Source organism: Monodelphis domestica, chromosome 4 (assembly GCF_027887165.1).
Source record: "Monodelphis domestica isolate mMonDom1 chromosome 4, mMonDom1.pri, whole genome shotgun sequence".
In the NCBI taxonomy this organism is placed as follows: Eukaryota; Metazoa; Chordata; class Mammalia; order Didelphimorphia; family Didelphidae; genus Monodelphis; species Monodelphis domestica.
Window position 1 is genome coordinate 254,868,892 of NC_077230.1, and position 22,020 is coordinate 254,890,911.

The 22,020-nt window shown below is 33.5% G+C and overlaps 1 protein-coding gene across 12 annotated transcripts in view; it reads right to left on the bottom strand.

Annotated features, from left to right (window-relative positions):
• The window catches only part of CEP126 (centrosomal protein 126), a 144,179-nt gene that overhangs the window by 49,054 nt on the left and 73,105 nt on the right, over positions 1-22,020 (bottom strand). For 9 of the 12 annotated variants that reach the window (XM_056794469.1, XM_056794470.1, XM_056794460.1 and 6 more), the window contains 5 exons: positions 19,022-21,197; positions 9,154-9,275; positions 3,277-3,352; positions 2,259-2,465; positions 819-883 (listed from right to left, as the gene is read on the bottom strand). In XM_056794469.1, coding sequence (XP_056650447.1) covers positions 819-883; positions 2,259-2,465; positions 3,277-3,352; positions 9,154-9,275; positions 19,022-21,197 — 2,646 coding nt within the window. Of the gene's footprint in view, positions 1-818; positions 1,498-2,258; positions 2,466-3,276; positions 3,353-9,153; positions 9,276-19,021; positions 21,198-22,020 lie in introns of those variants that run through there. The other 3 variants (XR_008911319.1, XM_056794467.1, XM_056794468.1) reach the window with 3 other exon arrangements.

Sequence of the window (22,020 nt, forward strand, 5' to 3'; positions counted from 1 at the left end):
AAAAGGATTATACGACTTTGTAAACTGGTGGCTGCTGAGTAATGACTTTGCACAAATGATGGCTGGCACCTCATGTACTTTTCCTGCTAAGCAATACAGCTTTAATTTGCATCTTTTCAATAAACTCTAGGCTAGACCTTATTCTAATTCATGAGGAAATCTCTTCAGGATTCAAACATGAATTTGGTAATAATTACTGTGTATTTCATTGAGGAGTTCCCAAACTTTGGGATGCTGAATTCTAGAAAAAACCATGATAGGAACCCAAGACAATTGTTACTGAAAACTCCATAGGGAATTCTTGATGTAGCTAATGTTTACCTTACCATGAAGACCGACATTCTGATCTGTATGTGTCCTCCCACAAAGTTTTTTTTTATTGAAGTGTTCTAAATGTAGGAGTAAGTCAGCTGCTTCATCATGGTAGGGCATTCATTCATTCTAATGGTAGTAATGCCCTTATACTTTGAAAGCAGGATATAAGTATGGGGTAGTAGGTAGAACACTGGATGTGGAGTCAAGAGGAAAAAGATTACCATTCTTCTTTTGCTCATTACTACCTCTGTGATCTTAGGCAAGTGATCTACCCTTTCTGGGCTTCTGTTTCAAATTAGAGGGTTGGACTGGATGATTTCTAGGGCCAATTCCTGTTCTTCAAATTTGAATTCCCATGAAAATTCTTTCTATATTTGGGTAAGGGTAGGGTTGTCATTTTTCAAAATTAACTTAAAGTCATTGCTAATATTGGAGAGACTTAGATAAAATCAAGAGGTTTTTTCCTACATGAAAAACAACTAAAATAGTTACTAAATACTTACCAGAGGAGATGCTATTTGTAAAATACTTTTGATTGATGGGTTTTTGTAAATGGCTTCTTGGACATCTAAAAAAATTTCACAATAATAATATTACTATGGTAATGTATATTAAAATAACAGATGTATGAATAGCAGTAAAGAATATTTTGTAAATTTCATCTGCAACAGTAATACTTAATGTTAAGTGGGGAATGTTCTCTATAAACTTAATATGCTTTTGGGTTAGTGAAAAAACAAATGTAAAATCCTGTAATTTGCAGTGCCAATTAATTATGCATTTTTTACTAAGGGACAAAGAGAGAGTGTATGTGAAGTCTATGTTTAATTTTGAAGCATCATATATGTTTAAAATACTATTTTATCAAAATTAGTATTAGCATTAGACAATGCAAACAATCTAATTAAAATACATATAAATTACATTAGTAGAAATGTATGATTACTTAAGAGATTTGATAATAATAAGCTATTCACAAATATTAAATTTTTATAAAGTGCCTTTTACCCTAGGAGAATCACTATTCAAGAAGATAAGAGCAGGTTCTGTTATTCCTGTTTTGTTGCTGAGGCACAGAAAGCTGAAGTAATATTCCCAACGTGATGGAATGGATTAGTGGTAGAGCCAGGAAAAAACAGAGGCCTTCTGACTTTTAGGTTGTGTCTACACAATACCAAATATCTGGACAAAAATGAAAAATTCAGTTAGTCATCCAGATATTTTCAAATAATCAAATGGTCAATGACAAGAAACAAACAAACAAAAAACATCCAGATGACTGATTGCATTTTTCATCTGGATTTTTTAGTAACAACATCATTTAGTCAACACCATTTAGTATGATATGCTTTTTATTGAAACCAGAGAAACACGTTCTCTTTGTCATCTACATTTTCAGGCAATTAGAAATTAAGATTGTAATAGCTATATTCTTAAAATAAAAGAAATAGTCTGGTAAACTTGAAACAATCTGTTAAAGTGAATTAAGTGGTCAGCCTCAAAACACATTTCATTTGAGAACATGATAACTCAGATACAATCTATCTTTAGGTTAATAAAACAACCTACTTCAAAAAATTTGTAATTTCATCATAGTAGGCTCTCCTTCCACTGATGGAGATCCCAACTCTTCCTCAACCTCTTGATTTTTTCCTGATCAAAAATGCACTGCCTGGTGGCTAACCTCCTGGTGAAAGTCCCCCTTTTACTGAACTTAGCTAGACTAGTCCTGGGGCAACAGATGCATGATCCACTTTTAGGTTTATCCTTGAAGCCTTTAGAGCTGGTAGAATCTGTTAGCATTTGACACTTTAATGACACAGCCTTTGAGAGCACAGGGTCATCAATATATGACACTGAATTAAAATTTTAGTAAAAGGTTACTGAAATTGTCAAAATATTCAAAATGGTGTTCAGTATAGCAAAATTATTCAAATGCTTACAATGTAATCTTTGATTGAGGTGATTAAGTGACTCTAGAATCTTCTGTTCTTCAAAAGACAGTGCACCAATGTTTAATCGTTGTGTCTTATGTAAAGGAAGAGTTGATTTGTATGGCATGGGTTTCATGGCAGTTAGAATTTTATCCTCAGAAAGTGATGATTTCACTAAGTTTTCAGCCATCAAAAACTGGGCAGTACTTTCTGAAACTAGAGAAGTTATGCAAAGCATTTACAAGTTGATTTTTTCTTACAGTTGAAACATTTAAAACATACAGATTTGGTGTTATTTTATGAATTAGGTATAAAATCCCTATCACATGTCAATCTTTTAACTAGAATTCTACTATAATAATAGTCATAATAATGCTAACTGAGATAATGTAAGTTTTTTAGGTCTTCATGAATAAAATTAAAATTAAATTATGCTCAGTTATAGTTAGGTTAAAATTATTTTTGTTTTAATTCATCAATCTTGAGATTGCACAGAAAGCAGATGAATGGGATCATCTTTCCCACAATGATTAATACATGAAGGATATGGATAGAAGAACAAGAGAAAGAATCAGAAATAAAGTTATTTATTCTGTTTTTTGAATGATTTTACAATTAGTTTGAGGTAGCAGCAAATGTATGTAGGAAGACATGTCAGTAATCAAAGTAAATTTGTAAGAATAACTTGAATACGGGCATCTAGGTAGATAGAAAGCCAGGCCTCAAGATGAGAAGTCTTGGGTTCTTCCTATGTGTGTAACCCTGGGCAAATCACTTAACCCCAATAGAAGAGCTCTTACTGCTCTTCTGCCTTGGAACCAATGTATAGTATTGATTCTAAAATTGAAGGTAAGGGTTTAAAAAAAGAATAATTTGAATAAAATCAGGTAGAGTAAGACAGATTTGAAAATAACCTGTCAACATAGCAGCATGATTAGTTCATGAGAGTTAATAATAAAAAAGGGAAAGAAAGACATGAAAAATCTGTGAAGAGGCCAGGGGAGAGAATATTAAAATTCAAGCATACCTTCTTCAGTATGAGAAATACCACTCAGACTTTGTACTGGTTCACTTGTACTTAGTTGTAGAGGATGTATTATACTCTGTAAAAATTGAAAAAAATTAGAACCATTATTTTGAATTTTAAAAAATATATAAGTAATATATTAATAAACTTCAGCATTTAATTGAAATGAGTATTTTTGGATTCAACAGGTATTTTAAAAAAGAATATTTTTGAGTGGTAAGAATTAACTGAAGTTGTATGACATTGTTTAAAGAGATTTCTACAAAATTTTGGAATCCAAGAACTGGAAACTTGTAGATTGCCAGAACTAGCTCTGAAGGCAGTTATGCAAAGAATCTGAAACTTGAGACAATGTCCCCTTTGTTACAGGAATAGAGCCCTCCTATAAGAGTTTTTTAAAGTTAAAAGAAAAGAGAAAATGAGGAAACAACAAAAAAGAAACTCACCACAGAAAGTTATTTTGGTGACAGGGAAGAAGAAAACAAAGTCAATACTGCTGCATCCAAAGCCTCAAAGAAAAATATGAATTGGTCTTAAACATAAATATCTCATTGGAAAAACAACTGACATGGAAAATAGATGCAGGAGATGATTAAAAAAGAGAGAGAGAGCCTAGACATCATCTTTTAAGAAATTCTCAAGGAAAATTGCTCTGTATTCTACAACCAGAGAAATCCCAAAGTGAAAACTACCAGGAATATTATAGCCAAATTCTGGAACTCCCAGTTCAAGAAGAAAATATTGTCAGCATCCAAAAAGAAACAATTGAAATATCACAGAGCCATAGTCAAGATAATACAAGATTTAGTAGCTTAGTTTGGAGTGCTTGGAATATGATATTCTAGAAGGCAAAGGAGCTAGAACAACAACCAAGAATTGTCGACCCAGAAACACTAGGTATACTCTTTTGGGAGAAAAATGGATATTCAATGAAACACAGGATTTTTCAAGCATCCTGATGAAAATACTGTAGCTGAATAGAAATTTTCATTCTCAAGTACAAGACTCAAAGGAAGCATAAAAAGGTGAACAGGAAGAGAAATCATAAAAGATTCCATAAGATTAAACTGCTTATATACACATGTGGGGAGGTGAGAATTCCTAAAAAAATTATCACTATTAGGGTATTAATAGACAGAGGGCAAGGGTATGAACCAAATAAGATGGGATGATATCTAAAAATAAAATGGAGTGAAAAAGAGGAATGAATGCATTAGGAGAAGGGAGTGGTAAAATGAGGTAAATTATCTCACATAAAAGAGGTACAAAATATCTTGTAAAGTGGTGGGGAAGATGGAGGAGGTGGGGAAGGGAATGCTTAAATCTTACTCTCAGCAATTCTCTCAAGGAGGGAAGAACATATGCACTCAATTGGGTATAGAAATACATATTAACCTAGAGGAAAGTAGGAGGAGAAGGGGAAAAAAGAAGAGGGGATTGATAGAAGGGAGGGCAAACCATAGGTGGCAGTTTCAGAAGTTAAAACTCTTTTAGATAGGATGAAATGAAATGAGAGAGTAGGAAAAACGGGGAAAGTAGGATGGAGGGCCATATATAGTAATCATAAAAAAGATTACAAGCCTCTTTAATAAAGGCCTCATTTATCAAGTACATAGAGAAATGAGTCAAATTTATAAGAATACAAATCATAAATGAAAGGATATAATGCAAATTCTCAGAGAAAGTAATTAAAGCTAATTATAGTCATGTGAAAAATGCTCGAAAACACTATTAATTAGATAAATGCAAAATAAAACAAATTCAAGATCCCATTCCACACCTATTAGATTGGTTATTATGACAGAAAAGGAAAATGACAAAACTTGGAGGGGATGTGGGAAAATTGAGACAATAATGCAGTGATAGCAAACCTTTTAGAGACCACATGCCATGCCCCACCTCTAGACTGTGTGCCAGGTCCTGCCCTCTCAGACTGTGTGCTGTGCCTCCCACCCCTAGACCGAATTGCCCCCTCCCCACATTTCATGGCACAGACTATGTTCCTAGCTGGCTCCTGCATTCATGGGGACCTACAGGCAATCTGAGGCCGAGCAAGGGGGCTGCTGCTGAGCTTTGCTGCCATTCTCAATTTTTTTTTAATTGATTTGTTATCCCTGGTAGGTATCATTCAATCCGTTCTCTCACTTCTGTGGCCAAACTTAGTAAGGACAATTACAAATGATGCCTCCACATTTCCCCCCCTTGCTTTCTTCTTAAGTCCCTTCAGTTTGGTTTCTGACCTCATCATTCAACTGAAACTGCTCTCTTCAAAGTTGCCAATGATCTCTTAATCAAAAAGCCCAATGACTTTTTCTTAGTCATCCTTCTTGACTTTTGTGTAGCTTCTGACACTACTGATCACTTTTGCCTCAATACCCTCTTCTGTCTAGTTTTATGTGTGTGTGTGTGTGTGTGTGTGTGTGTGTGTGTGTGTGTATGAGAGACAGAGAGAGAGGGGCAGAGATAGAGAGTCCTATATCCCAAGGCTTCGACATGATCGCTCTTTACTTCTCTCTCTTGCTTAGTGAAAAGCTCAGCATCCATGGCTTGATTGAACTAAAATTTCTATGCTAATGACATTTATTTATTCAGCATATATTTATGCAATGGATATCTCAAAAACTCTATATAGATATTTTAAAGCAGCATGATTGAAACTGAACTCATATCTTCCCCTAAATCCTTCCATCTTTGTAACTTTTCTGTTACTGTGGAGGGTAACATCAGGAGTCACCTAGGCTAATAACCTCAATATTATCCTTGACTACTACCTTTCTCTCATCTCCCATATTGAAACTATTATGAATTTCTGCCTTTTCTAATTTTGTTATATATATATATAAATATAATATAAAAATAAAAAAAATATAAATATATATTTTTTCTTCTGATATTACTAACACCCTGGTGTCCATTTTATTGCAGTATAACCTTCTGGTTGATCTTCTTGCCCTAACCTCTGAATAGAGCAATGGGATTGGAATCAGAAGGACCTAAGCTCAAATGCTACCTCAGACACTACCTGTGCTACCCTGGGCAAGCCACTTAACGTCTGCCTGTCTTTATTCTCTCATTTATAAAATGAGAGCACTTTACTGCCTGGGTTGTTATGATGATAAAATGAGATTTTTAAAAATCACTTGGCAAATCTTAAAATGCTATATATACATTATTGTTATAAACAGTAAGACCTCATTTTATGCCAACAATGCATGCAAATTCAGATATATGTGAATCATAAAGTCTCACAGCAGTTTATTTACCCAATGATACTCATTCCTGCTCTGAGAACATTAGTATGAATCATTACACTTTTTTCAGCAAAATTAATTCTCATATTAGCCTTTGTCTGGAATTCTTGCTTGTAACAAGTCATGTTTGCATTGGAACACTGCTTTTTATTGTTTCATTAATGCTATTTAGTTATTAATAATGGCCCCAAAGTATAAAACCAGTAAAATGATTGCTATAATAAGCCTAAGAAAAGTCATAAAGTGCCTAGGTATGTTCATATAAGAAATACTTATTAAGTGATAGGGCTTGTTATTATGCGTGCTTTTCAACTTACAAGAAGGTTCTTACAATGTATTGCTCCCAGATCCTATTCTATTGTTGTTGTTTGTTTCTATTATTATCTATTCAAGCTTTCAAACAGGTCTGACCATGTCATTCTCTCTATTCAATAAGCCCCAGTGACTACTCTTATCACTTCCACAATCAAATTTATATTTGTATGTATGTATATGGTTCTCTGGCCTTCAAAGCCCTTTCTAACTTCCTTTCTTTTGTTGTTACTCAGTTATTTCAGTCATGTCTATCTCTTCAAGACTCCATTTGGGATTTTCCTGGGAAAGATTTGTTTGTCATTTCCTTCTCAGCTTATTTTACAGCTGAGGATCAGTGGAATAGACTTGGGGTAAGTGACCTCAGTAAAACAGTCTATGATAATCCCAAAGATCCCAGGTTTTGGGACAAAAATCCACTATTCAACAGAAACTGTTGGGAAAATTGGAAAACAGTATGAGACAGATTGGGTTTAGATTAACATCTCACACCCTATATACCAAGATAAACTCAGAATGGGTGAATGACTTGAACATAAAGAAGGAAACTATAAGTCAATTAGGTGAACACAGAATAGTATACTTGTCAGATCTTTGGGAAAGGAAAGATTTTAATACCAAGCCAGAGTTAGAAAAAATTACAAAATGCAAAATTTTTGATTACATTAAATTAAAAAGTTTTTGTACAAACAAAACCAATGCAGTCAAAATTAGAATGGAAGCAACAAATTGGGAAACAATCTTTATAATAAAAACCTGTGATAAAGGTCTAATCACTCAAATTTATAAGGAACTAAATCAATTGTACAAAAAAAATCAAGCCATTCCCCAGGTGATAAATGGGCAAGGGACATGAATAGGTAATTTTCAGATAAAGAAATAAAAACTATTAATAAGCACATGAGAAAATGTTCTAAATCTCTTATAATCAGAGAAATGCAAATCAAAACAACTCTGCCCTTTGACCCAGCCAAAGAGATAAGGAAAAATTCTTGTACAATAATATTCATAGCTGCACAGTTTGTGGTGGCAAAAAATTGGAAAATGAGGGGATGCCCTTCAATTGGGGAATGGGTGAACAAATTGTGGTAGATGTTGGTGATGGAATACTATTGTGCTCGTGGAGGAATTCCATGGGGACTGGAAGGACCTCCAGGAATTGATGCAGAGTGAGAGGAGCAGAACCAGGAGAACATTGTACACAGAGACTGACACGCTGTGGTAAATTCAAATGTAATGGACTTCTCTACTAGTGGCAATGCAATGATCCAGAACTAGTTGGAGGGACATATGAGAAAGAATGCTATCCATATCCAGAGGAATAACTGTGGGAAAAGAAACAGAGAAGAAAAACAATCTCTTGATCACATGGCTCGGTGGGGCTATGAGTGGGAAGGTGGACTCTAAAAGATCACTCTAGTGCAAATACTAATCATAAGGAAATGGGTCTTGATCTATGGCACATGTTAAACCAGTGGAGTTGTGCGCCATATATAGGAGGGGGGCAGGGAAAGGGGAGGGAAGGAACATGAGTCTTGTAACTATGGAAAATTATTCTAAATCATCTAATTAAATAAAATTTAAAAAACCCCACAGGCCTAGAATAGGTATTAAAGGTGATCATTTTGCAGTTCAATTTTTCCATCTTCTAAAATGTGGTATCTTATTGGAAATAGTACAAAACTGTAAAAATTACTATTGAATCACAAAATTCAAGTGCATATCAATAATTTTGGTCATAAAACAAATAAAGCATGTCAAATATAAATATTGCTTAGGAGGCTATTATTCAAATACTTTTTGTTTTGCCTACTCCAATAACTAGATCAAGAATTTTAAAATGTAAATAGTAATTATCAATGTTATCTGTATAAAAACAGCATATGTTATATAAGTTATTATAGGGTTATTGTTATTTGTAGATTTCTACAGTTGGAAGAGAGTTTATAGGCCATCTAGTCCAATTTCTTTATTTTACAGCTTAAGAAACTTGTTAAAGATCACACGGGTAAAAAATGGTAAGGAGGATTTGGATAGAGTCAGTGTCCTTTCCTGTGTACTATGTTACCATTTATGAAGAGGTTTTCAAACTGTTGCTAAATAAAAATTGGTTCTGAAGAAAAGAACAGAACAATTAGTATATTACAATGTTTTGAGAATTAAGCAAGTAGTATAACAATATTAGGTTTGATATTTAGTTAGGGTAAGTCTAATTTTTAATAGTTTTTGATATGTAATGAGAGAGCCATAAAAGCAATGTTTTATTTCATTATCATAATCTCAATATTAAACGAATATTTTTATTTACATTTACCTGTGGCTGTTCAAAGGGCTTCTGTCTTATGGAATTGGAGAGCTGTCTTCTTTGCTCTAAAAGAGTTTTTGGTTTATTGTCATTACTTTCAAGATTCATTTTTCTTCTTATACTAGTAGAATCTTAAGACAAATGCCAGAAAAAATAAGTCAATTATGCAAAGCAGAATAATATTTTTGTAGTTATTTTATACATCAAGAGACTTTAAAATAGTATAGCAAATTTTATGAGATGATAGTTTATTTCACAAAAGAGGAAATTTAAATCATTCTGATATTTAAAATTATTAAAAAAAACCCAGTTACTTCCTAAATATGAGGAAAAAATGATTTGACATGTTATCTTTTGGGAGAAAAAACTCTTAAATATGTAGTTTCCTGTGTGAAAACCTTTGGTAACAATTAAAGTCTTATAATATTTCAGATGCTTGGAACATCTTTCCCTATCTTTTTAAAATACCTCCTCTTTCATTAGGGAAAGTTGAAAATTTCACATTCTCTAAAAACTTCCTAGATGAAGTGAACATGATATACTGCTAAAATTTTTAATCTCTCATTTTATTCCAGGGTAAAATGCTCTGAATCCTTTTTTTTTTTAACTACCATTTTGATTTTTTATCTGCTTCTCCTCATTAGTCAACTTTTGGTTTAAAAGGAAAATTTCAGCAGGGCAGGATCTGTGTCTAATAAAATTAGCTTTATTTATAGAGTGATAATGAGGCATAGTAGATGAAGGGCTGGCCTTAGAGTTAAAGAGCACCCGAGTTCAAATTTTGTCTTTGACAAACATTAGCTATTTTACTATGGGCAAGTTTCTCTTTCAGTGTCTCAGGTAACTCTCTAAGAATATGAGTTACATAGCAGGTACTAAAAGGTATTGGTAGAGGGAGTTTCCTCATCTGGATTCCCATATATTAATGAATAAAAAATCTAATTCCTTCTATCTTATCCCTAAAATGTGTAGCAGCACTTATATATCTAATAATTAGTTGTTATCTGAGGGTGTGTATTGAAGTCAACTGTTTTTAAAAAAACTTGACATATAATAAGAGGCATTAAGTTCATTAAGTTTGAAATGAATTATTATTGATCCATGTCCTTCACATAAAACTACTGAATTCCTATAAAAGGTTCTTATAATTTAGAATCATATTAAGTACACATAAAATGGGAAAACCCCATTAGTGTCATTAATAGAATCTTAAAGATGGAAAACTTCTTAGAAGTCATTTGGTCAAACTTCTCCCCCCTTGCAGCAATGTTTTCTTTATTACAAGGGATTATGAATCATTTGCTTCACATTTCTAGGGACAGAAAACTCATTACTTCATATGGCAGTCATTTCCATTGTTGGACAATTTAAAATTTAGAATAATATTTCTTATGTTTATAGTATAATGTCTCCCTGTAACTTACATCCATTGGCCCTAAGTTCTATCTTTTTGAACAAGAACAAGTCTGCTTTTTTCCCCACCTGATAAGTCCTCAAATAGCTGAAGATGGCTATCATCTCCTTTGCTCCCCACTAATGACACTCAATTTATTCAGCAATAACAATATACAAACACATCTATTAAATATCTACTATTTTTAGGTTTACTATTTTCATATTAATGTGATAGGTATTGTAGAGGGAAAGAGAAAAGATTCTTAATCACTATTAATCATATGACAACTTCTAGAATACAGAATCATTAAATTTGAAGTCACCTAGGTTAACTTGCACCTGAAATACTTCTTAGAAGAAAATGTCTAAATCCTGCTTGAAAACATTCAGAGATGAGAAACTTGGTTACAGAATTGGCTCATTATGATTTTGGATAGCTTTTGGGAAGAATTTTTTTAAGTGAAACCCAAATCTGCCCCTAATATCACACATTAATTCTATGAGTAAGACTAGTTCTCTAAACAATTTACCAAACAACTTAAAATTTCAAAAACATATGTACAAAAGAAAAAACAACACATGTATTAAAAGTTGAAGAAAAGGCAGGCAACAAAGGATAAATACAAAAGTGTGGGAGAGTTTTGCAAGAATAGTTTCAGGAGGGCTCACAATGAAGTGAAGTTGGGAAGGAAAACTAAGGATAAAAAGTTTTTTTTCCCAGTTAAAAAGTTTTTTTTTTTTTAGATTAAGGGGGGCCGGGGAGGGGGGAATGTAAAGATAGGATTGTTATTCAAAGTAAACATGTAGATAAGACATCAGAGAGAAAATTGAATTTCTCAAGTTTTATTTTATTTTATTTTATTTTATTTTATTTTTTGCTAAGGAGAATGATCTTTGGACTGGAAAGTAGAAAGTAGTGGATAATAGTAAATTGACACTCCAGATAAGTAGAGAGATAATTGAGCACTTAGTTGACCTTATTGAGTTCAAGGCTTGAGGCACAGATTTATCTATGGCAAATATGAGCACTGTACAACTTCAGTGATCTTCCAAAAATTGGTGAATGCTATAAATATTACAGGATTAGAGATGGTCAAATACTGTCCCCATTTTTGAAAAAGGGCAGGGAATTAAGTACACAAATTAACTAAACTTTATTTTGATCACTATGAAAAAATTCTACAACTTACTACTACTAATAATTATTCCTTTAATCAAAAGGAAGATGGGGTCACAAAGGCACAGCAGTTTCATCATACCTGACTAACTTTATGTCCTTTTTTGATAAGGTCAGTAGATTAGTAGGATCATAGGATTACAGATATAGAGACCTCAGAGTTTATCTAGTCTAACCTCTTCATTTTATAGATGGAGAAAGTGAGGCTCAGGGAGATTAAGTGTTTTGCTTAAAGTTACACAGGTAGTGGATATCAGAATGAGATTTGAAGACAGTTCTTCTGACTTCAGAGCCAGTGACACTTCCACTATGCTATGTTGCTTGCTTTGATCAGTTTACCTAGATTTTAGTCAAGTATTTGGCAAATTTTCATGTTAGTCTTATAGACAAAATGAAGGGATATGAACAAGATGAGATTATAATAGGGTGACTTCAAAACTAGTTGAATAGCAAGACAAAGTCATTAATGGTTTCATGTAAACTTGAAATGAGTCTCTACTGTAGTGCCACAGGTATTTATTGTACACTTTGTGCTGTTTATATTTTAACCAATGCTTTGGATAATGCATAGATACTTATCAAACATGTGGACGACAATGTTAGGAGTCATATCCAACTAAAGTTCTGGATAGGAGTCAAAAAGATCCTGATTGGCTAGGATACTGGATCAAATTGATTTAGGATGAACTTGAATATGTCATCTTACACGGATTCAAAAAATCAATCTGTAAAGTATAAGAAGAGAGAGGTATGGCCAGTGTTGCACAACCTTAAAATTGAGTTAAAAGTGTGACTTCTTGTTTCCAAATGCTTATGCAATTTTAGGCTGTACTAGACTTGGGAATCAATAGTTTTGTTTCCTTGATGGACCACAGACAAAGCTGTTTTTAGTTTAGTTTCCTGTATGGGAAGAAAGAAATTAACAAGCTAGAGCATATGAAAGAAAAAATAACAAAAATTATGAGGGGAATAGAAAACCTAGGCTATGAATATCATTTGAAGATATGTTTAGAGAAGATTAAACAAAGATTAAAGATTCATATGTTTAGAAAATTCAAGAAGGTCATTAATTAAAGTTTTCTTCAAGTATCTATAGGTCTGTAACATGGAAAAGACAAGTTATTTTGCTTGGCATCAGAGGGCATATTTATGAACAATAGGATTTAACTAAAGATAGAGGCATATTTAAGCTCTATGGAAGAAAATTAAAATATCCAAATATTAGAGCTATTAAAAATTACAAAGGGGTGGTTTGGGAGATGCCAGGATGCTCCCCACTAGAAAGAGTGTCTTCAAGCAAAGACTAAACAATCACATGTTATTGGGCATGTTACTACTCAGTACATTCTTTTTCAGATTTGCTTTGTAAAAGGCCTCTGAGGTCACTTCCAACATAATGATTCTGTAATTCTATGAAGAGTATAGCTTATGAAACTGAGAAGCAGTGGAAGGAAAATTGGATTGCATAAAGAAAATATAGCAAGAGGCCAAACTAAGTCAAATCATCCTGAGGGCATTTTTATGTGAAAATATGAGAACAAATAGATGTGAAATAAAATAAATTTCCCAGTACCTTTTTATCTATTTTCATCATTGTCAACAGCAGAAAACTTTAGTACTCAATGTACAAGGTGAGGCAACAATTCAGAAAATAAAATAATGAAGATTGACCAAATTTACACTTTGGAAATCAAGGTAAGAGAAGTCAGTCTTAATTTCACAGACACTTAGGGATCAGTTTTCAAGCCAACTCAAGAAAAAAAAAGTAAAAAAGAGTGTCAAAGCTCACATATTATATTTTTAACTCAAAAAAGGGGCACCAGAAAGTTATCAGTAACTACCAACTCTACTATATTTTTATGAAAAAGATGAGAGCTCTTCTGGGGTAATGACTTGCCTTTATGTTTATGATTTCTTACATATCTTAGAAATAAGAACCTTATCACAGAAATATGACAGAATTTTAACCCAGTTCCCACTTGTCCTTCATATTTATGCTTTACTGATTTTTGTTTGTACAAAAGCCTTCTAAATTCACATAATGAAAATTAACTATTTTATCTTATGTAATTAACTCTATCCCTCATTTAGCTAAAAATTAATTAGTAGGCAAATTCTTAACAAGGAATACAGGAAACCATAAAAGGGAAAAAAGTAATAAAATTAAAGTGATTTTGCACATTTAAAATAATGTAAACAAAATTTTTGATGTGGAATGGAAGGTATTTGTATCAATTTTACTGATAACTGTCTGATATTCAAGGTGGAGAAGCAATAGAAATATATAATATGAACAGGATACTAAACTTTTTCAAAAGAATGCAGGTTACAAATGACCATGTAAAATATTCTTTGAATCACTAATAGTAGAAAGACACAAATTAAAAGTTATGAGGATTCACCTTGCTCCATGTCAAAAGAAAAATATGACTAAAAAAAAATTAGGGACAGTCAATATTGGAAGGGCTATAGGAATACAAGCAAACATTTTCAGTGGATTTGTGAATTGATCCAACTGTTATAGATAACAATTTGGAATTATTTAAGAAGAGTAGTCAAAATTTTCATAACTTTTGACCCCCCAATCCCACAACTGTGTATAAACAGGAAACTGCCAAGGAAGTAAAAATAAAAACCAGAAACAAAGTTCCAAAATAAATAACAAAATATTTATAGTAGCACTCTTGATGGTAGCAAAGAACTAGAAATAGAGTCCTTCATCAATTGAGAAATGACACAAACCCTTAAACAATATGGCATATGAATGTAGAAGAATAACATTGTGACTTTGCAGTAAGAAATAATAAAAATGAGTAAATCAGAGAAATGAAAGTTTGTATAAATACAGAATAAAACAATCAGCACCAATAGAACAATATGCACATGGATTACAGCAATGTAGTTGAAATGGTCACTAAAAGGAAGATAAAAAGTAAATGAAAAACCAGTGAAGGTCCAGGAGAATAGATAATGAAACCTATCTCCCTACTTAAAGAAGAGAAGTAGAGGACTATTAGGATAGAACGTTATATACATTAGCAGATGTGTCTCGGCATGGGATTTTCCCCTCTTGGTTTTTAATTCTTTATCACAATGGAACTTTAGTCTGAAGAGGGTCTTTTTTCCTTCCCCAAAAATAACTATGATACAAAGACAAAATACTTCAACAAAATATTTTTTAAAATTAACTTCAATAAAATACTTTTTAAAATTAACTTCAAAAGTACAAGATGTTGGTGTATGGCTATATAGTAGTTCACCTGAAAAAAAAGTTAAGGTATTTTGTGTTCTTTATTTATTCATTCATTCATTTATTTATTTTTAAAAACCCTTACCTTCTGTCTTGGAACCACTACTGTGTATTGGTTCCAAGGCAGAAGAGTGGTAAGGGCTAGGCGATGGAGGTTAAGTGACTTGCCCAGAGTCACATAGCTGGGAAGTGTCTGAGGCCAGATTTAAACCTAGGACTTCCTGTCTCTAGGTGTGGCTTTCAATCCACTGAACTACCCAGCCACCCCCTTTAAATTTGTTTAGAATCAACCAAGAAGGCTTTGGTCTTATATTTCTTCTCCCTTTTGTGGCTCCGCTTTCTGAGAAGGCTATCTACAACTGATATCTCCAATTCCATTCCTTTCACTTCAATTCTGAAATCTAGCTTTCAACTTCTTATCATTCAAGTGAAACTACTCTCTCTAAAGTTACAATTGATGCCTTAAAGGCTTTTCTCTGTCTTCAGTCTTGACATCTTTGGAGCCTCTGACAATGGATTACCCTATTCTTGATACTTAAATTTTTGTGAACAATTCAGTTCTGATTGCTCCTTAGCTTCCTTCCTTTGCTCCATCTTCATCCAGGTCACTCTCATTAACCAGTTTATATCTTAATGGTTTTTCTTAGGCCCTTTTTTCTTTACTGGACTATTTCACTTAGTCATGTCATCCACTTCCATGGATTCAATTAACATCTCTATGCAGATGATTCTCAGATTTGTTTAGCCCTAAGCATTCGCCTGACCTCCAGTTTCCCAGTCTGTTACTTATTAGATGCTTCAAACTCAATGTGCCACAAAACTAAACTATCTTTCTTCCCCAAATTCTCTCTTTATAACTTCCCTGTTATTGTTGAGGGTATCAGTATCATCCCAGTCACCCCAGGTCATAACCCAGGTGTTATCCTCCTCACTCTCTCATCCCCCATATTCAATCTGTTGTCATCTCTTGTTGATTCTACCTTTGTAACATCTCTTGTATATGCCCTTATTACTCTTTGTATGCCATCAGTGCTCTGGTATAGGGGTCTTATCACTTCAACCCTGGAAAGCTATAATAGCTTTCTGGGTGGTCTCTCTCCCTCAAGTCTCTTTTATGTCAGTTCATCTTTTTGCTAAGCTTTCAGATTGATTTTCTTAATACACAAATTTCTGCACTGAGTAAACTCCAGTGGTTCCCTGTTACTTATAGAATCAAATATAAAATCTTTTATTTGGTTTTTGAAGTTCTCCATAACCTGGACACTTCCTACATTTCAAGTTTTCTTATGCCTTACTTACCCCCAAATGGTTATTTAATGGCATTGGCCTTTTTTGCTTTTCCAAGCACATATCACTTTTCATTGGCTTTCTCTTATGCCTAGAATCCTCTTTCTTCTCATATGTGCCGCTTGGGTTTTCTGACTTCCTCCAAGTCTCAGCTTAAATCTCACCCTTTTATAAGCAACCTTTCCTGATCCCTCCTCCCCCTTAATCTTATTGCCTTCAAAAATTATCTCGAATTTGTTCTGTTTGTACAGAGGTATTTGCATAGTTTCTTTCCTTAAGGTTATGAGCTCCTTGAGAACAAGGGCTGTTTTCTGCCTTTTTTTTTGTATCTGAAGGGTTTAGCACAATACCTGGCATATAATAGGCACTTGGTAAATGACAGCTAACTAACTAATGTGATGTAAGGCTCCATCAAGAGAGAACATCCAAAATAGAAGGCAATAGTTCTGATGTACACTCTCATAAGACCACAAACAGTATTGCGTGCTGAGTATTGTATTTTAATAATGACACTGATCAGTTAGAAAACATCTTGAGAAAGGGAACCAGGATTGTAAAGGCTTTTTAAATCCTGCCTGCCAGATGAGCTTCTTTTGAGGATGTGTGTGTGTGTAAGAAATTTATCCTGAAATAGAAAAATATTAACAAAGATTCAATAGCTTTCTTCAAATATTTGAAGGGCTGTTTTGTAGAAGAGGGATCAGATATAAATACTTAGCCTCAGAGGACAGAACTACAAATGAGTCAAAATTTTTTTTGTTCAGACATTTTTCAGTTGTGCCTGACTCTTCATGATTCCATCTGGGGTTTTCTTGGCAAAGATACTGGACTAGTTTGTCATTTTCTTCTCCAGCTCATTTTACAGATGAGGAAACTAAGGCAAATTGGGTTAAGTGACTTGCCCAGGATCTGAGGCCAGACTGGGAAGATAAGTCTTTCTGATTTCAGTCCAGGCACTCTATTGTGTCACAGTGTCCCTAAGTGGAAATTGCAAAGAGCCAATTTTAGACTATGTAAAATTAACAATCAGAACTATTCGAAAGTAGAGAGTTGTCTCAATAAGAAATAGGTTCCCTCTTGGCTGGAAGTCTTCAAATAAAGGTCTTAATTCTAGAATATGTTATGGTTTGGATGATTGTTTAGGTAGGAGTTGAACTAGATAAGATTTTAAAATGAAATCCTTTGATTCTGCCAACCTTGATCTCTTTGTAACTCTTGATAGGATTTCCTCCTTTACAATATAATTTTTCCTCCCCAGGGTTCAAAGATAACATTTTATTGGCTTCCTTTCTTCTCTAACCATTATCTTTCTGTTTCATTATGCTGTTCCTATATTATGTATTAAATAGATATTCTCTAAAGTTTTGTTCTTAGCTTCCTTCCTCTTATTCTCTACTCTCTTCCTTGACAATTTCATTCACTCTCAAAGCTTCAGTTAGTGTATCTATGTAAATCACTTTTTACATCTCTAGTTCTGATCTTTCCACTGAGTACTAGTTGCATTTACTTGACATCACTACTGGCTGCCCTACAAGTGACACAAAATTTAACATGTCCAAAATCAAGTCCATTATTTTCTCCTTAAACCCGATTATTCTTCTGATTTTATTATGTTTGTGACTTTATTATGATGTTACTCACTTTTTGCTATTTCTCAATCTATACATCGCAATCAGATGCCAAATCTTGCCACTGCTATCTCTCTAGTATCTCTCATTATTGTTCTCTTTTCTCTACTCACACAGCCACTTTCCTGGTTTGTGTCCATCACCTTTTTCATAGACAATTGAATTGGCATCTGATTTCCTTTTCTTGTCTCAAATATGTCTTGAAAATAATCTACCCTTTATATAGCTGCTAAAATGATCTCCCCAAAATGCCCCAGCTTCCATCTCTTTCTTACTCAGAACATTTGAATAGCTCTCTGTTGTCTACAGAATCAAATATAAAATGCTCTGGATTTTAAAGTCCTTCACCACCTAGCTCCAACCTTACTTTTTTATCATACATTTCTCTCATTCACATATTCTCTGGTTTAGCCAATGGACTTTATGCTCTTCTACATACAGGATACTGTCTTCCATCTCCATACCTTAGCATACTTTACTCTTTGTGCCTAGAGTTCACTTTCTTCTCATTTCTTCCTTTTCTTGCTTCTTTAAAAAAAACTCAGTTCACGAACCACCTTTTTCATAAAGTCTTTCCTGACCCCCTAAACCCCCTGCTGCTAGTGCCCTCCACACAAAATTACTTCATTTTGCATATGTTTATCAATATACATGATATATTTATTCCACTACCCCACCTTTTATAATATAAAATCCTTAAGGAAATTGACTATTGCATTTTTGTTCTCATATTATCAAAGTGCCTAGTAATAATAAGTAATTAATAAATGCTTGTTGATTAACTGATTTATCTGCCATTTCCAGTTGGTAATGATTTCCCCCTTAGAATTTACTTCACATATTTTGCTTTTCATCTCTACAACATATTTATCAGGTAATATTGTGTTATATTTATATTTGTATCATTCCCATAATAGTTTGTAAACTATCACAGCAGATACTGTGGATCACTTAGCAGTAAGTATATAAATACTAGGCATATAGTGAATACCTAATTAAATCACATACTAAGAGAACTTACCTCATTCACTTGAGTCATCCTTAATGCCTTATTTATATAATGCCACAAGAAGGGAAATTTCAAGTACTAAGTAATGCAGAGGCATTCTACTTATTTCTTTTAAGCCAGAAGAGTCTTACCAGTAGTCTTCTCGTTTTGTCCTAGGGCACTATGTTCTCCTTTCCATTGAATACCAATTTTTTCTTCAATGGGCTTCAAAGAGTGACTATTTTCTTCATAAAGAGGACTTCGTGTGAAAATTGATGAACAATCTTGCTGGGCAATCATCTGAGTACTTTTCATAGTATAATTTACTTTTGCAGATGTTTGGCAATCAGACGTTCGATAGGAAGGTAATGATGGCATTTGAGTGACAAACTCAGAATTATTACTGTTCCAAAGTGAAGGACTATTTTCTTGAGAGAGGTGAACAAAAATGTTCTCTGTTGGTAAAACATACCTTGAACCTAGGTTTCTACTATTTATAGTGCTGCTTTGGGATTTTGTAGGTATCACTGATTGACACTGAGAATCTTTTACAGTTTTATTATTCCTATTATTTGTTATAGTTTTATAAGGAGGGTGAGGTGCAGTTAATTTGCCCTGAGTTGTTATAATCTTGTTGGCTTCATGTGTTGACTGTGGTCTAATGTCATTGCTTTTTTTGCTTTTAGATGCAATACCTGATTGGACTTTGGGAGCCCTTGTTCTTCGAATTAGCTTTATTATCCCACTCCGAGGAATAGTCTTTTGAATTTTAGAGTCACTACTATAAACAGGGAATTTACCTTCCTCTTTTTTTGAGATCATCCAGGCTTCTTTTGCAAAGCTTTTACCTGAAGGTACAAAAGCATCAAAAGACAAATTTTCTGTTTCAGGCATTTGTGTAGCAGTGGTTTTTTTAATAAGAGGATTATCCTTGGGGTTTTCATAACTAGAAGAATTTATAGCCCAAGGAGGAGCACTAACGTTGCTGGTAGTGTTGACTTTGGTTTGAACATAAGTAGGCTGTGATGATGCTTGTGGTGAAATAAGTCCAGTTTTCAATGAATTTTCTCCACCTTCTTTTTCTATTGGGCCAATTTCATCAAACCATCTAAGTTTTTTAATGCTCTTTTGCATTTCAGAGGCCTTTCCCTTTCCTTTTGTCAATTCTACACTATCTCTGATTGCTGCTGCAGTTTGATTTCCCAAGTTGAAGCCTCGATTTATAATTAATGCCTTGAAACAATCATTTTCATATTTGGATTCTTTCTTTAATATGCTTTTGAGTAATTTCACTCCATTTTTTTCATGATTAGTATGTTTAGTTTTTTTGGGTTGTCCAATTAAGTCAGAATTAGTAGATAGTGATGGTGTGGTTCCAATTGCTTTCTCGTTTTTATCTTTCACTGCCATTTGATCAGAGTTGTTAAACATATAGGGAGAATTAAGTGCATCTGGAAATAAAAAAGGCAATGCCTGATAGTTACTTCCAAAGTTTTTTATCCTTTCATCTTTTAAATCTTTCAAAATGTCTATCCCATCAGTACACTGTATTGGGCAAATTTCTTCTAAGTGCATATTATTCTTTTGCAAAGAACTAGGTGAATGTATAGTATTAAAAGTACTTTTATAGTTAGTCCATTGACTAGAAGGTAATATTAAAGGTGTTGCCATAGGCAAATTTGAAGCAAGTACTGAAGTGGTTTTATTTAGTTGAGTTAATTCAGGACATTTCTCATGTTCTGAAGACTGAATTATTTCTTTTATAGTAGAAGATGAAGTAGTCCAATTTTTGTTGAATTTAAATGTTGGACTCTCAGTAATTAATGGTTTCTCTCTTTTGGATATTCTAGAAAATTGAGAGTCAACTTTCCATATACTGCAGGTTTCTGAGGTCTTTTCAGCCTTTTTATCTTGTGAAAAAGTACATGGGCTATGTATAAAGGCTACTGTATTATCAGAAGCATCTGTACTTCTGTCAGCAACCTTGTTAAAAGCAAATGATTTTAGTTTTGTATTATTAAAATGTTCATTATGTTTATTTATAAAGTCTGGAAAAGGAGAGGCTGTCTGTATATTTTGATCACCCAAGTTTATTAGCCAATTATTTATATGTTGAGTTTTAGAGAGATGCAATTCACCTGCATCAAAATTAACCTGATTTGTTGGTTGTGGACTCTCTGAACTGTGAGATACAAAGTTCTGCTGGATTGCTGAAGATGGAGCTTTACCAAGTGTTGAATAGATTTCTTCATGGTCTCCAGCTTCAAGACTGTCTATACTTGACAGAGTTTCAGAATTTGTTAGTTGATTAACTTCTTCATGAAGATCCTGAAAAAAAGGATGCAAATTTACCTTTAAGATATCTTAACTTTTAATGTCAAAATTATTAATTATAACTGAGGCTAATCTTCCTGGACACAAAGGAGTTTACTAGGGCAGGTTAGAAGCTTTGTAGGGAAGCAGTGTGATAAAATGGAAAGAACAATGAAAGTGGAGTGCAAAGACCTGTATTTGAATCTTGGTTCTGTCACTATCCATAGGTGACTTTAGGACTCCATTTCTGTGGATTTAAGCTTTTTCAACTCTAAAATCAGGAGCTTGTATTAGATGACTTCTAAATTCTCTTCCAGCTCTAAATCTGTGATCCTATGAAGTTCTTGATTTAGGAGAATACAGTGGGGAACAGTAGCTAAATACAATCTTACTTATAATGCCTGCGGTTAAAAAGCAAGGAGGGAAATAAATTGAAGGTTTTCATAAGAATTGAATTTTGGCTCCATAACTTTATTTTCTAATAAAATTTTCAGGTTCCCAATGTTCATTACCCTCATTAGGAGATAACAGAGGCTGAAGAAATAGTTTCAGTCAGAAAAAAAGAAAGATCAATGTGATTCTGGTTTTACTAATTGAATCTTTGAATATTGTCTGAGAAGCACAGTGTATAGTATGTGCTTAATAAATATTTGTTGATGATTACATATTGAGGCAAATTATACTATTTTCCATATCCTCAACTCTTTCCTAACTTTACACCTTTGAGTATGCTTGTTATATCCTGTTATATCCACCCTATGCCATTCTAGGCTGAATTCTTACTCATCCTTTAAAGTGCAATTCAAATGCACACTCCTTAACAAAATCTTTCCAGATC